We start from the raw sequence: 14278 nt of genomic DNA, 5'->3' as shown, positions 1-14278 counted from the left end.
AAGGGTCATCAAGGCCAAACCCCTGCAGTGAAGGAATCTCAGCACACAGTATCCCATCCAATTTGAAACCATACCAGACCCTGCTTAGCTTTGCAAAGATGCTAGCAGTCTTACCGCTGTCCCACCACTCAACAATGGTGCCATCCGGAAGTTGTTGGACTACAACTCCCATCTGCAGAACAAGCACAGACAATGGTTTTGGATAGTGGCATTTGTAACCCAACCTTTGGAGAGGAGCGCATTGGCTACTGTTATTAAGAGAATGGCTGAAGAGCTGAAGAACTGCATTTCCCTGGAACAAATTTCCAGAATAGCCTGTGTACGTACCCTACATATAAAGTATTTTTTTAAAAAAATGGCTTCCCCTGCAAAGAATCCTGGGAACTGTAGTTTGCTCCTCACGCTGTGCTGTTAACAAACTACAGTTCCCAGAATTCTCCAGGGGAAGTTGTGCTTAAAATACATGGTGTGTATGCAGCCTTAGACATTAACTCACTGCAATTTCAGGCTTGGCACCAACCACCCCATTTGACAATAATAACAAAATATTGGTCTACTTTGCAGAGTTGATGCAAAGGTTATTGAGATAATGCATGTGAGCACTCCAGGGGGAAAGTGCTATATTAACAACAAGTTTCATCTTCATACTGTAGTTGTTGGTTATATTATGCTGTCACTCGTTTACTTGTACGTCGCCTCTTGCCACTGCCATTTTTTAAACTCCTAATTCCACAGATGAAATCAAAGTAAATTGACAAGCAACTTTATGTTTTTGGGTTTAAAAAACACACAAAAACAACCAAATAAACAAACAAGGAATGGGGAGAAACATTTTTTATTTGCATGAATTTGTGTTTCCCTGGTGCAGAATTTAGAATAGAACTTGCACATCTTTCATGTTCTTTAATCATTCATCTCGAAGGCAGACAGGCAGGCAGATCAGGGCAAGAGCCATTACATTTTCATCCCTGAAATGCGATGCTTTGAGTACAGCTGCCCCTGGATAACAAGTCAACATTGCTGTATTGACTAAGAACCGGCCAGTTGCTGGTTCATTGCCTGCACAACTGTGCTGATGGTGTGATGATGCATAATTTCTGAGTTGAGTAGCACAGGAAAATGTATTCTGCTGACTGGGAGAGGGATCTGCTAGATAGAAAAAGAGACAGAAGAGTAACCCTATTCAGATGTCATTGCTCCTCTGTGGGAAGCAGGTTTCTAGCAACTGGTATTCAGAAGCAAATTGCCCCCAACAGTGGAGGCAGAACAGAGCCACTCAATCTAGAAGTTGTTAATAGCTTTATCTTCCATGAATTTGCCCGATCCTCTTTTAAAGCCATCCAAGTTGGCGGCCATCACTGCTTCCTGAGGCAGTGAGTTCCACAGTTTAACTATGTGCTGTGTGAAGAAGTACTTTATTTTATCAATTCAGAATCTTTCAACGGTTAGCTTCATTGGATGTCCACACGTTCTAGTGTTATGAGAGAGGTTTAAAGACTCTCTCAAGGCAAATCTATTTTAAAAATGTAGTATAAACACCAACAACTGGGAAACACTGGCCTGTGAGCGCTCCAGTTGGAGAACAGCTTTTACCAAAGGTGCCATGGACCAATCAGAAGGTCGGCGGTTCAAATCCCCATGACGGGGTGAGCTCCCATTGCTCGGTCCCTGCTCCTGCCAACCTAGCAGTTCGAAAGCACATCAAAGTGCAAGTAGATAAATAGGTACCACTCCGGCGGGAAGGTAAACAGCGTTTCCGTGCGCTGCTCTGGTTCACCAGAAGCGGCTTAGTCATGCTGGCCACATGATCCGGAAGCTGTACGCCGGCTCCCTCGGCCAATAAAGTGAGATGAGCACCGCAACTCCAGAGTCGGTCACGACTGGACCTAATGGTCAGGGGTGCCTGTGGTACTAGACACCTGTGGGATGCTCAGCAGGATCTGAGCACGAGAGCCTTCTTCTCCTGTCCCCTCCTGTGGTTTCCAGAAACTTCTATTCAGAAGCATTGCTACGTCCAATGTGGTGATTTTTGAGGCGATTGTAACCTGTGAAGTAGGAGACGTGGCCAGAAGTAACAACAACCAGTATTTTTTTGTGCTTGCGACATTACTACAATCACCTCCATCGACATGGAACTGACTTCGGTGTCACTCAGCAGTCCCTTGTTGGCTCGATAAGCAATGATATCTTGCAGTTCCAGCCTTGGCATTCTCAGAGCCTCAGGTGCAAGTTTTGTGACATGTGCTGTTGAAAAGTTTAGTGCTTCAAAGAGCTCTGAAGGACATCATCCAGGCGCCTTTTGGGGTTAAAGAAAATGATAGGCTAGAGAAGGAACGTGGGGGGTGAGGGGAGCTCTTCTAGCTATTTGAAGCAATTGCAAAAAATCCCAGAGAAAGGGTGACTGGTGCTTTTGTAGCTTTTCAGCCACAGGCTCTTGTTGTTGTTGGAAATAGCCAGAGTTCACAGTTTTTGAAACATCTCTCTTTTCCGCTTGATTTAATTCTAGTGAGAGAGATATTTCAAGAGACAGACACACACACACACACACACGAGAGAGAGAGAGAGAGAGAGAGAGAGAGAGAGAGAGAGAGAGAGAGAACTCAGCTATACAGCTGCAAATAAACCGTTTTGTGTTGTAAAGTGCATTATAGAAATGTAACACTAGATGGCAATGGTGAGCTACGGCAAATTTGATACATTGTTCAAAACTTTTTTAAAAAAAAAGAATTTTCACAATATTTTTTATATGTGTCTAGATTCCAGAAGAGAGAGCGAGCGTTAAGAAAGACATTAAGGTTGTCTGCTATAGCACTGAATACCTGCTCTACCCCACCAAATCAGCAACAACGGTTAAAGCTCCATAATCTCCAAGTGTCCCAGTTTTCCAGGGATAGTCCTGGAATGACAAAAGCCATCCCGACCATGTGCACACTACACGTTTAAAGCACATTGTGTACCTGAGGTGCCTGCCCCCTTAAGAGCCATCCACTGGCAGTTGGAGCTGTTGGAACATAGAGGGGAGGCGACCATTATCATTCTTCCTTTGATTCCCCTGCTATGCAAGCCTAGAAAAAAAAAATGAGGCCTTGTCTCTGCAACACAGGTTAGTAGTTATGGTCACATACACATACGGACACACTGAGGTCCAGCCCTACCATTGGGTAGAGTGCAGCATCTGTGAGGCGTTGGAGAACAGACCTGTGCGTCCCACACAGCCTGCTAATGTGACCCCAAAACTAACCTCTGACTGGGAGCAGCTACTGAGACCACATAACACTGGTCTTGAAAGACCTACACTGGCTCCCAGTACGTTTCCGAGCACAATTCAAAGTGTTGGTGCTGACCTTTAAAGCCTTAAACGGCCTCGGTCCAGTATACCTGAAGGAGCGTCTCCACCCCCATTGTTCTGCCCGGACACTGAGGTCCAGCACTGAGGGCCTTCTGGAGGTTCCCTCCCTGAGAGAAGCCAAGTTACAGGGAACCAGGCAGAGGGCCTTCTTGGTAGTGGCACCCGCCATGTGGAACGCACTCACCCCAGATGTCAAAGAGAAAAACAACTATTAAATAATACTAATAAATAATATTCTGTAGAAAGCTGCCCAGATTGGCTGGGGAAACCCAGCCAGATGGGTGGGGTATAATTATATTATTATTATTATTATTATTATTATTATTATTATCCAGTTGATGATGCTGTCTTGTCAGCAGTGTTGAACAAAGGGTCAACAGACATTTTGGCCATCTTTTGTAGGTGGACTAGGAAGTGGGGCACGATTTTGTCCTTTACCAGAGGCAGCAAAATGTCTTGGGGTAATCTTGGGATCTCCATTCTTAGAGGCAGGAAACATGAAAGTTTACAGTATCAGGTGGTTACATGGCTGGAGACATTTTTATGAGAAAATGTATTGTGGTATCATGAGAACACAATACCTTTGCAATGCTGCGGTCTGAAACACATATGTTCAAATCTGCAAGTACTATGTTTGCATGTTAGCAATTAAATTAAAAAGTGTCCTTTAAAAAAAATTTAATGTAAAAAAAAAAGTTAAAAGTAAACCTAACATCTGTGAGAAATTCCAGATCAGAAGCTCTTGGAAACTCTTGGACAGGAAAAGGAAGCTGAATCCTAGACAATAGCCATAATTCTCCCTTTCCCTTTGGAAATAGGTTGATCACAGGTTGTAGCTGACAAAATAAATTCTATATTTAGTGGCAGTATGATTTTTGGGCACCCAAATTGGTTACCCCATTTGATTCAAAACTTGTCCAACATGCTTCAATGCAGGAATAAGCAGCTGTCCCATATGGGGATCAAACCTGCAACCTTGGCATTATCAGCACCACACTCTAAGAGGCAGGATGTGGTACTCAGAAAAATTTCATAGCCTGGGATTTCAAGAATTTGGATTAGGACAGCCTTCCCTAATCGGGTTCCCTCTAGATGTTTTGGACAACCCCATCATCCCTGACCATTTGTCATGCTGGCCAAGGCTAAAGCTAGGTTGTAATCAAACACATCTAGAGTGTGCCAAGTTGGGGAATTATTTATTTTATTTTTTATTGCATTGACTGTATTTTTCGCTCTATAAGACGCACCCAACCATAAGAAGCACCTAGTTTTTAGAGGAGGAAAACAAGAAAAAAAATATTCTGAATCTTTCATTTCTGTAGAGCATCTTTACAAAAGCTTGATTTTGCAAGCGAACAGGAGAAGCATTTTAACAGGCATTAGTGCTTGGATTTCATTCTCTCATAGGAAGCCGCAGGGAAAAAAATGGGATCATCTGGCCGTTTGGAGAGATAGACGCACATGGTTTGGGCAGTGATGGAATCCAAAACTGATTGAAGAGGGAAAACAAGAATAATATTCTCCTGTCTGTTTGTCAAGTTGCTCAGGGGGTTAAACAAGGGCTATCACACAACAACCTCACAATAACCCACTGGGGTTAAGGTGGCCCTCTCTGCGCAGCGCCTCTCTAGAGAAGCGGGAGGAGAAACGGAGCCCCTTCCGTTTTTCCTCCTGCTTTGCTGAAGAGGTGCTGCGCAGAGAGGGAGAGCTGCGCAGCGCCATTCGCTCCATAAGACGCACACACATTTCCCCTTACTTTTTAGGAGGAAAAAAGTGCATCTTATGGAGCGAAAAATACGGTATATGAATTTCCCACAACAACCCTGTGATGTAGGTTAAGCTGAAAGGCAGTGACTGGCCCAAGGTCATCCAGTGAACTTCATAGCTGAGTGAGAATTTGAACCCTGGTCTCCCAGGACCTATTCTGATACTTTAACCACTACACCACACAAGGCTGAGTTAGTGGGAAAGGCTGTTCAAGCTCTATAGGTAAAGGTAAAGGGACCCCTGACCATTAGGTCCAGTCATGGCCAACTCTGGGGTTGCGGTGCTCATCTCGCTTTATTGGCCAAGAGAGCTGGGTCATGTGGCCAGCATGACTAAGCCACTTCTGGCAAACCAGAGCAGTGCACGGAAATGCCGTTTACCTTCCCGCCAGAGTGGTACCTATTTATCTACTTGTACTTTGATGTGCATTCGAACTGCTAGGTGGGCAGGAGTAGGGACTGAACAATGGGAGCTCACCCCGTCACGGGGATCCGAACCGCGGACCTTCTGATCAGCAAGCCCTAGGCTCTGTGGTTTAACCCACAGCGCCACGAGTTCTATAGTCTTTTTCTATTTCCAGATAGGTGAATGTGATGAAGCTGCCGAGTGATTCCTGAGCCTTTTTTAGAGGCTGAGATAATGGATTCCCTGAGGGATAGCGACGAAGAGGATGGCATAGAAAAACCTCTTCCATCTCATGAAGCCTATTTATGTCAGGGTAAGTCTCACGATCTCCCGAGTGGTGGGAAATGGGATGATTCACTCTTGGGTGGTGGGAACTAAGTCCTGCAGGGAACAGTTAGAAGAGTTGGGTGTGGAAAGAAGTGAGGAATGGCAAATCAAGCTGTTAGACTACGCCAAAATGGCAAAACTGACCGGAAAGCTCAGGGACCAAGAAGACAAAAACATAAAGAAAGAATGGGGGAAATTTACAATTCATTTAGGAGACAACTGTAATAATAATAATAATAATAATAATAATAATAATAATAATAATAATAAATTTTATTTATATCCCGCCCTTCCCAGCTGAAGCTGGGCTCAGGGCGGCTTACAACAATCAAATAATCCAACATTCTAAAAACATTTCATTATAAAAATTAATTAAAATCAAATTGATGGCAACCGTTAAGCAAAATTCTGTGCAGATTGCCAGAGGAGGGAGTCAGGCTGCGCCCTGACCAAAGGCCTGGTGGAACAGCTCTGTCTTGCAGGCCCTGAGGAAAGATGTCAGGTCCCGCAGGGCCCTAGTCTCTTGTGACAGAGCGTTCCACCAGATTGGAGCCGCGGCCGAGAAAGCCCTGGCTCTAGTTGAGGCCAGCCTAACCTCTCTGTGGCCTGGGACCTTCAGGATGTTTTTATTTGCAGACCATAAGTTCCTCTGTGGGACATACCAGGAGAGGCGGTCCCGTAGGTACGAGGGTCCTAGGCCGTATAGGGCTTTAAAGGTTAAAACCAGCACCTTAAACCTGATCCTGTACTCCACCGGGAGCCAGTGCAGCTGGTATAGTACCGGATGTATGTGATCTCGCAGCGAAGACCCCATAAGGAGTCTCGCCGCGGCATTCTGCACCCGCTGGAGTTTCTGGGTCAGTCTCAAGGGCAGCCCCACGTAGAGCGAGTTACAATAATCCAGTCTGGAGGTGACCGTTGCATGGATCACAGTGGCTAGGTCAGGGCGAGAGAGATAAGGGGCCAACTGCTTAGCTTGGCGGAGATGAAAAAATCCCGCCTTTGTTATAGCTGTAATCTGCGCCTCCATAGGGAGGGAGGTATCGAAGATTACACCCAAACTCTTAACGGACGGTGCTGGCACTAATTGCACCCCTGCAAGCAGATGAAAACATCAGCAGGTTTTTAATCTCACTTGTAATGTAACAAATACTATGGACAATGTGGATAGATTTAAAATGTAGATTATGAAATAATATGCAGTTGAAAATGTTGACAGTAGGACCCATGGATCAGAAGGGGGGGGGCGGAATCTTGAGATCCAGAGAAATCTCTCTATATGGATATGTACTTGGTTTTGTTATAAATTTATATTTGTAAAATAAAAAAAAAATGATTTCACACACACACACACCCCAAAAAAATGGGTGGAAGGAAGTACTGGGCTGTGGGGGAGGGAGGTGAAGGGATTAATTGAAACTGTTAAAGATTGGTATAGGATTTAAGAGATTTAAATTTTCATAAAGATTCTATAAGAAAAGCAGAAAGCAGCAAGAAATATCAAGTAAGGATATCAGAGAGGAGATCAGTGTAAATGAAAACATGAGACTTATGGTTTTGTTACATATGATTCTATTTTGGAGTTCTCTGGTTTTTTTTGGAGTTGTTTGTTGTAAAGAATATATATTATGTGAATAAAATAATAAAGGATTTAAAAAAAGGAAGAGTTGGGTGTGGTAAGCCCAGAGAAGAGAAGGTTAGGAGGTGGACATGACAGTTGCCTTCAGATATCTGAAAGACTGTTTTGTATATGGCTACTTGTCAGGGAAGCTGTTGCTGCATTCTACATTACAGAGCCTGTGCTGAGCTTCAGGGTTAGACCAGATGAGCTTCAGGGTTACTTCCAGTTCTATAATTCCATGTCCCCCAAATTTCGCTGTTGTGTGGAGAAAGAAAGAGTAGCAACAGCTTCGTTTCCTTTCTTCTTCCTTTTAAGGCTTGAAACAGCTGTACCAGACCCAGCAGCTATGCGATGTTACCTTGGGCGTGGAAGGAAAGAGCTTTCCTTGCCACAGGTGAGTCTATAATAATAATAATAATAATAATAATAATAATAATAATAATAATAATAATAATTTATTATTTATACCCCGACCATCTGGCTGGGCTTCCCCAGCCACTCTGGGTGGCTTTCAACAAAATATTAAAATACAGTAATGCATCAAACATTAAAAGCTTCCCTAAACAGGGCTGCCTTCAGATTCAAAAAGTCTGGTAGTTGTTTTTCTCTTTGACATCTGGTGGGAGGGCGTTCCACAGGGCAGGTGCCACTACCGAGAAGGGCCTCTGCCTGGTTCACTGTAACCTGGCTTCTCGCAGTGAGGGAACTGCCAGAAGGCCCTCGGCGCTGGACCTCAGAGTCCGGGTAGAACAATGGAGGTGGAGATGCTCCTTCAGATATACTGGACCGAGGCCATTTAGGGCTTTAAAGGTCAGCACCAACACTTTGAATTGTGCTCGGAAACGTACTGGGAACCAATGTAGGTCTTTCAAGACCAGTGTTATGTGGTCTTGGCGGCCGCTCCCAGTCACCACTCTAGCTGCCGCATTCTGGATTAGTTGTAATTTCCGGGTCACCTTCAAAGGTAGAGCGCATTGCAGTAGTCCAAGCGGGAGATAACCAGAACATGCACCACTCGGGCGAGGCAGTTCATAGGCAGGTAGGGTTTCAGCCTGCGTACCAGATGGAGCTGGTAAACAGCTACCCTGGACACAGAATTGACCTGTGCCTCCATGGACAGCTGTGAGTCCAAAATGACTCCCAGGCTGCGTACCTGGTGTTTCAGGGGCACAGTTAGCCCATTCAGGACCAGGGAGTCCTCCACACCCACCCGCCTCCCCCCCCCAAAAAAAGTACCATTGCAGGCAGTGGTAACCCCTTGCAGACAAAACAAAACGTGTTTTGATCCTGGCCTATTTCCCACCACGACAGCGACAATGTTGTTTTATGTAGGAGGAACATTTCAGCAGGTTGGTCTAAATGGCTTTTGAGTTCCATGTGGTCCTGTGGAAGTTCTAGGATTTGAGCCATACACTTCCTTGGTGCTTGTATCCAGAAATATAAATCCCCTACCTAACGCTTTCCCTTCTGGTGGCTTCCAGCATGGCCAATAGTCAGGGATGATGGGAGTTGCTGTCCAAAACTTCTGGAGGGCAGCAGGTTGGAGGAAGCTGCCCTACCCCAAGGCTTGCCAGTTATCATCACCTCTGTCACATCCGCCTTGAGTTTCAACCTGTTAGGTCTCACTCTGTCCAGAACAGCATCTAGGCAATCCAGGAAGACACAAGGACAGCTGAATTGGATGAAAAAGAGAGAAATAGAGTCTTGTCAACATATGGATGCCACCACAGTTCAAATTGAGGGACTCCTTGCATCTGAATGCAGATTTTTCTCCAGTGTTGGGAACAAAGGTCCGTATAGTTAAAGCTATGGTTTTCCCAGTAGCGATGTATGGAAGTGAGAGCTGGACCATAAAGAAGGCTGATCGCCGAAAAATTGATGCTTGTGAATTATGGTGTTGGTATCCATTCTTAAGGAAATCAGCCCTGAGTGCTCACTGGAAGGACAGATCGTGAAGCTGAGGCTCCAGTACTTTGGCCACCTCATGAGAAGAGAAGACTCCCTGGAAAAGACCCTGATGTTGGGAAAGTTGGAGGGCACAAGGAGAAGGGGACGACAGAGGACGAGATGGTTGGACAGTGTTCTCAAAGCTACCAGCATGAGTTTGACCAAACTGCGGGAGGCAGTGGAAGACAGGAGTTCCTGGCGGGCTCTGGTCCATGGGGTCACGAAGAGTTGGACACGACTAAACGACTAAACAACAACAACAAAGGAACCTTGTGATATCCCACAGGAGAATAGTCACTAGTTAGAGCAGCAATGACTCCACATTACCTTCCGAAAGTACCCAGAGGGGTAGGAGTGGCACCCCATAATATACTGCCGCTCTGTCCTAAACCTGAGAAAGGTCCAGGAAGACTGGACGGCCAGTCAAATGAAAGAGCACTGAGAGGTCTTAGAGCAGGGTTCCCCAAACTTGGGTCTCCAGCTGGTTTTGGACTACAACTCCCATCCTCCCTGGCTAGCAGGACCAGTGCTCAGTGATCATGGGAATTGTAGTCCAGAAATAGCTGGAGATCCAAGTTTGGGAAACCCTGTCTTAGAGAATCCAAACAACTCTCCCTTTTCCATGGCCAAAAAAGAAAAAGAACATTAGTCAGAGAATCTTCTTGTTCCCTTTCATGATTCATGGCCTCCTAGTAGTGGCTCCACATGTATAGAATGCTCTCCCCTGACAGGCCCACCTGGCAACTAATTTAATGCATTTTTGGTACCAGACAAAAAAAACCCAACCCTTTTCATTCTCTCAGGCTTTTTAAGTGTTTCCATTAAATTCTAAATTCTCTACTTCTGCTGTTTGTAACGCAGCTTACCCTCAGTGTTTTAAAACTGCATTTTGAAGCTTGTTCTGGTTTTTGTGATTTTACTTGGCTTTACTCTTTTCCTGCACAATGCCCAGAAGGCAATAATAGTGGGGGGGGTCCCCTGCATAGCTGTCAACGTTTCCCGTTTTTAAAGGGAAATTCCCTTATTCCGAATAGGATTCCTCGCAATAAAAGGGAAAAGTTGACAGCTATGGTCCCCTCTCCAGTAAATATAGCTAATAAATAATGTGCACGTTTCTTCTTTCCACATGCAGGATGCTGTTGGCGTCAGTCAGTCCTTATTTCAGAGATATGTTCGTCCATTCTGAGTCACACAACGGGGAGATCCAGCTTGAGGACATCACTGCTTCCACACTCCATTGCCTGCTGGACTATCTCTACACGGAAGAGGTGTCTCTCACTGCAGAAACTGCCCAGGACCTCTTTACTGCAGCTAGCAAGCTCCAGATCCTTCCACTGAAAGAGACAGCTGGAAGGTAATGCAAGTGTCAAGTCAATAATAATAATTTAAAAATTTTATTTGTACCCCGCCCTCTCTGGCCAGAGCCGGGCTCAGGGTGGCTAACATCATGAAACTAAGACAGGATACAAAGAAGTACAGGAGTTCCCCTCTCCCTTCTCACTGATAAGAATTAACAAGCATTTGGTAGATCTATAGTCCTTCTATTACAGCATTATGTTGCAAGCACAAACAGGCAAACCTCCGTAAGGATATCAGTTGCCTACTCTGACTCCACTTCTGCAGCAAGAAGCGGGCCAGCGGGAAGTCTCCCCCCCCCCACCGCCCATGTCTCCTTTGTTCTCTGACACGCTTGGACCTCTGAGTTTGGGGGAGGGAAGGGTTCCCCCCACTCCCGATTGATGTATCGCCCAGCTGCTCCCTCCTTTCTGGTTGCTTAGCTACTATCTCATAGCTGGGTAGCTCCTCTCTCAACTGTGCAGCTTCTGCATCTGCCTGTCTCTCTGCTTCTGGAATTGCTGGAAGCAGGGAGGGGGGAATATTCCCCCTCTTCTATTAGGAGTTGATCTCCCTGTGATTGCATTTCCCAATCTTTCGATCCAGACCAGTCCCTGACAGCAAGGAAGTCGCCCCATTCCATTTTAAAACTTTTGCACACATTGCAAGACTGCCACATTCCCAAGCATAGCAAACTGAACACCTAAGAACATATGGGTGTAAGAGGACACCTGGTGGATCAGGCCAAAGGCCCATCTAGTGCAGCATCCTGTTTGCACATTGGCCAACCAGGTGCCTGTGGGACGGAGCACAACTTTGCATTCTGAACACCTGCCTCAGCACTGCGCACTAACTGTAGCTTCTGCATCAAGTGCAAGAGCTCTTCATGGAGTGGATGGGTTAGTCATATGAAAAACCACTGAGAAGTCTTAGAGAATCCAAACATTAGTCAGAGAATATTCTTATCATTCCCTTTAAAAACCTATTCATAAATATTGAATAGATCAGGTGTTCCCAAACTGTGGTCCGCAGATGATCAATGACCCACTGTAAAAATACAGTTAAAAACCGCACAGTGTCTAGCACAGTGTATTACAACAACGGGGGGTGGGGATATTAAGTGGCCTGCCAAGACAAGTGGTCCATGAGAAAACAAGTTTGGGAACCACCAATATAGATCGCAGGGCCTTTTTGGTGATGGCACCCCACAGTTAAGGAACTCTTTCCCAAATGGCTTTCCCCTTTATTGGCCTCATTTAGGCATGAAGTTTCTTTGGAATGTAATCATCCTTTTTGTTGACACTGCTACTCTGTACATATCATTATAATGTTGATGGAAATATTTTTTATTGATATTGGTAGCCCGGGGGTAGCTAACATGGTCTGTTCAGATGTTTTAGACTACAATTCCCACCAGCCCCAGCCAAGATAGGAAGGATAATGGAAACTGTAGTCTACAGCATCAGGGAGGGGAGGCACCATGTTGGGTCTACCCCTCTGTTAATTGCTCAATGTTTCTGTTGAGAGAAAGGGGGGGGGACATATCAACATGGGGAGATACGTAATTCCCAGAGCAATATTTTATCCAAACATTTCAATAGGAGAAGGCATTGGTCTCTAAAACTGATGGCATCTCTTTTGTTTCCCTGCCAGGTTTCTCGAGATGAACATCTCCATGAACAACTGCCTTACCCTTTACAGCCTGGCTCATCAGCACAACCACCAGCCTTTGCTTGACGCAGCCTCGTGCTACATCAAGCAACACTTTGCGCCCCTCGCTAAGCAGGAAGCCTTCCTGAACCTGGAACCCAAAGCTTTAATCAGCCTCATCTCCTCGGACAACCTGGAAGTGCCCTCTGAGCTGATCGTCTACCAGGCTGTGCGCAACTGGGTGGAGTCTGCGGCCTCCGTGCGCCTCCCGCTGTACAAGGAGCTCCTCGGACATGTCCGCTTTTCGCTGCTCACCCACGAAGAGCTCGTCGACGTCCAGGCGGACACCGCAGAGTACTACAGGCACGTGCGTCTGAAGTGGAAGGAGCTGGATGGGGCAGGGAGGCTCCAAGCGAGTGGAGGGCTCAGGAAGGGCATGTACGATGACTGCCTTGCTTGCCTGAAGGTCGACGAGAGCAGGACCCAGGATGGAGATGACCCAGAACCTTACCTTTACTGTTTCGACCCCAACGCAGAGAGGTGGGAGACGTTGCCACCGCTGAAGTACCTGAGCTACTCTGGATGTGCCTCCATGGGCTGCAAGCTTTACTTGTCTGGAGGTCAGAAGGCCGACTGCTCTTTTGTGGACACTCTGCATCAGTACGATTCCTTGACCAGCCAATGGACACAACTCCCGTCCATGTTCACAGCCCGGGCCCTCCACCCCTTTCTGGCCTGTGACAAAAAGCTGTATGCTGTCGGAGGCTGCAGCGATACTGGCCCTCTCTCTTCCGCGGAGGCCTTCAGCGTTGAGCAGAATGCCTGGGCCCCTATCTCTAGCCTGCCCCTTGCCGTGATGTACCCAGCTTCAACTGTGCTCAGGAATAAGCTTTACCTTATAGGGGGGAAAGCCTCCAGGAGCTACAAGGGGCTTCTGATCTACGACACAAATGCCGACTGGTGGAATGAGGTGCCCATGGACTTTGCCTGCTACGGTGCAGCGGCTGTCTCGGTCAGTAACGGGATATATGTTTTCGGCGGGTACACCGAGGAAAGGGGCAATTTCCTGGTCCAGAGCGCCATGGCCACTGAGGAGCTCCCCAGCTGCACCAAAGGGAGCTTTTACCTCTTTGAGAATGGCAGGGTGAGCTGGGAAGTCACTGTCCCAGAGCTACCGACAGCCTTGGCTTTTTCTTGCGCGGTGGAATGGCAAGGTAAGATCTACCTGTTGGCGGGCAAGGACGAAACCCGCTCCTATAATACGATTTACAGCTGGGTTCCAGAGGACACAAGCTGGACCCGGTGCCCTGAGGAAATCCCCACGACGGCTTCCCAGGTGAGAATATCCAGCGTCGCACCCCTGAAGATGCCCAAAAAACCAATCCAGCTCCTTCTGTTTGGCGCCGCACTGAGCCCAGCGGTGTCCGGGGTGGATGATGTCAAGAAGCAGCAGCTGCGCTCTTCTTCCTCTCGAGAGGGCTGCAGCCTTAACTGCTGTTGGGGTGGAAGATGATCCCCCAACGCTTCAAAGGCTCCATATGCTTCCCTGTGTTTTTAGGAATGGACTCCCATAATAAAGGTCTGTCTCTCATCTGAAAGTAGGACTTTGCTTTGCCTCCAGCTCCCATTTATTTCATTGGTGCTGCCCTCAGAATAATGGGGTTAAGGACAACAGGAACAGAAAAGCTTACACCTGTCCTGGAAGCTTAATTAAAAAAACAACAATTGAATTTTGTATTCTGGTCTTTTCCAAGTAAGGGTGGAGAATCTGTGGCTCTCCAGACATTGTTGGACTCCAGATCCCTTAAAGCCCAGCAAACATAGCCGATGGTCAGGGTTTTAATCCAGCAAAATCTAGAGGTCCATGGAGTACTTGT

The 14278-nt window shown here is 46.4% G+C and overlaps 1 protein-coding gene across 2 annotated transcripts; it reads left to right on the top strand.

Annotated features, from left to right (window-relative positions):
* Positions 1–2991: 2991 nt before the first annotated feature.
* On the top strand, positions 2992–14002 carry LOC310766105 (kelch-like protein 12). Of its 2 annotated transcripts, XM_083622065.1 has the most exons (5): positions 2992–3103; positions 5697–5834; positions 7785–7863; positions 10549–10770; positions 12405–14002. In XM_083622065.1, the coding sequence occupies exons 2-5, from the start codon at positions 5756–5758 to the stop codon at positions 13912–13914; spliced, it is 1890 nt and encodes a 629-aa protein (XP_083478191.1). In that variant the 5' UTR covers positions 2992–3103; positions 5697–5755; the 3' UTR covers positions 13915–14002. The 2 variants fall into 2 exon arrangements, with proteins under 2 accessions (XP_083478191.1, XP_083478192.1); XM_083622066.1 differs by lacking the exon at positions 7785–7863.
* Positions 14003–14278: the final 276 nt, after the last annotated feature.

The sequence above is a fragment of the Podarcis filfolensis genome, assembly GCF_964270895.1.
Source record: "Podarcis filfolensis genome assembly, chromosome: 7".
NCBI lineage: Eukaryota > Metazoa > Chordata > Lepidosauria > Squamata > Lacertidae > Podarcis > Podarcis filfolensis.
The sequence above is the reverse complement of the archived record's forward strand: the minus strand, read 5'-3'. Positions and strand labels throughout refer to the sequence as shown.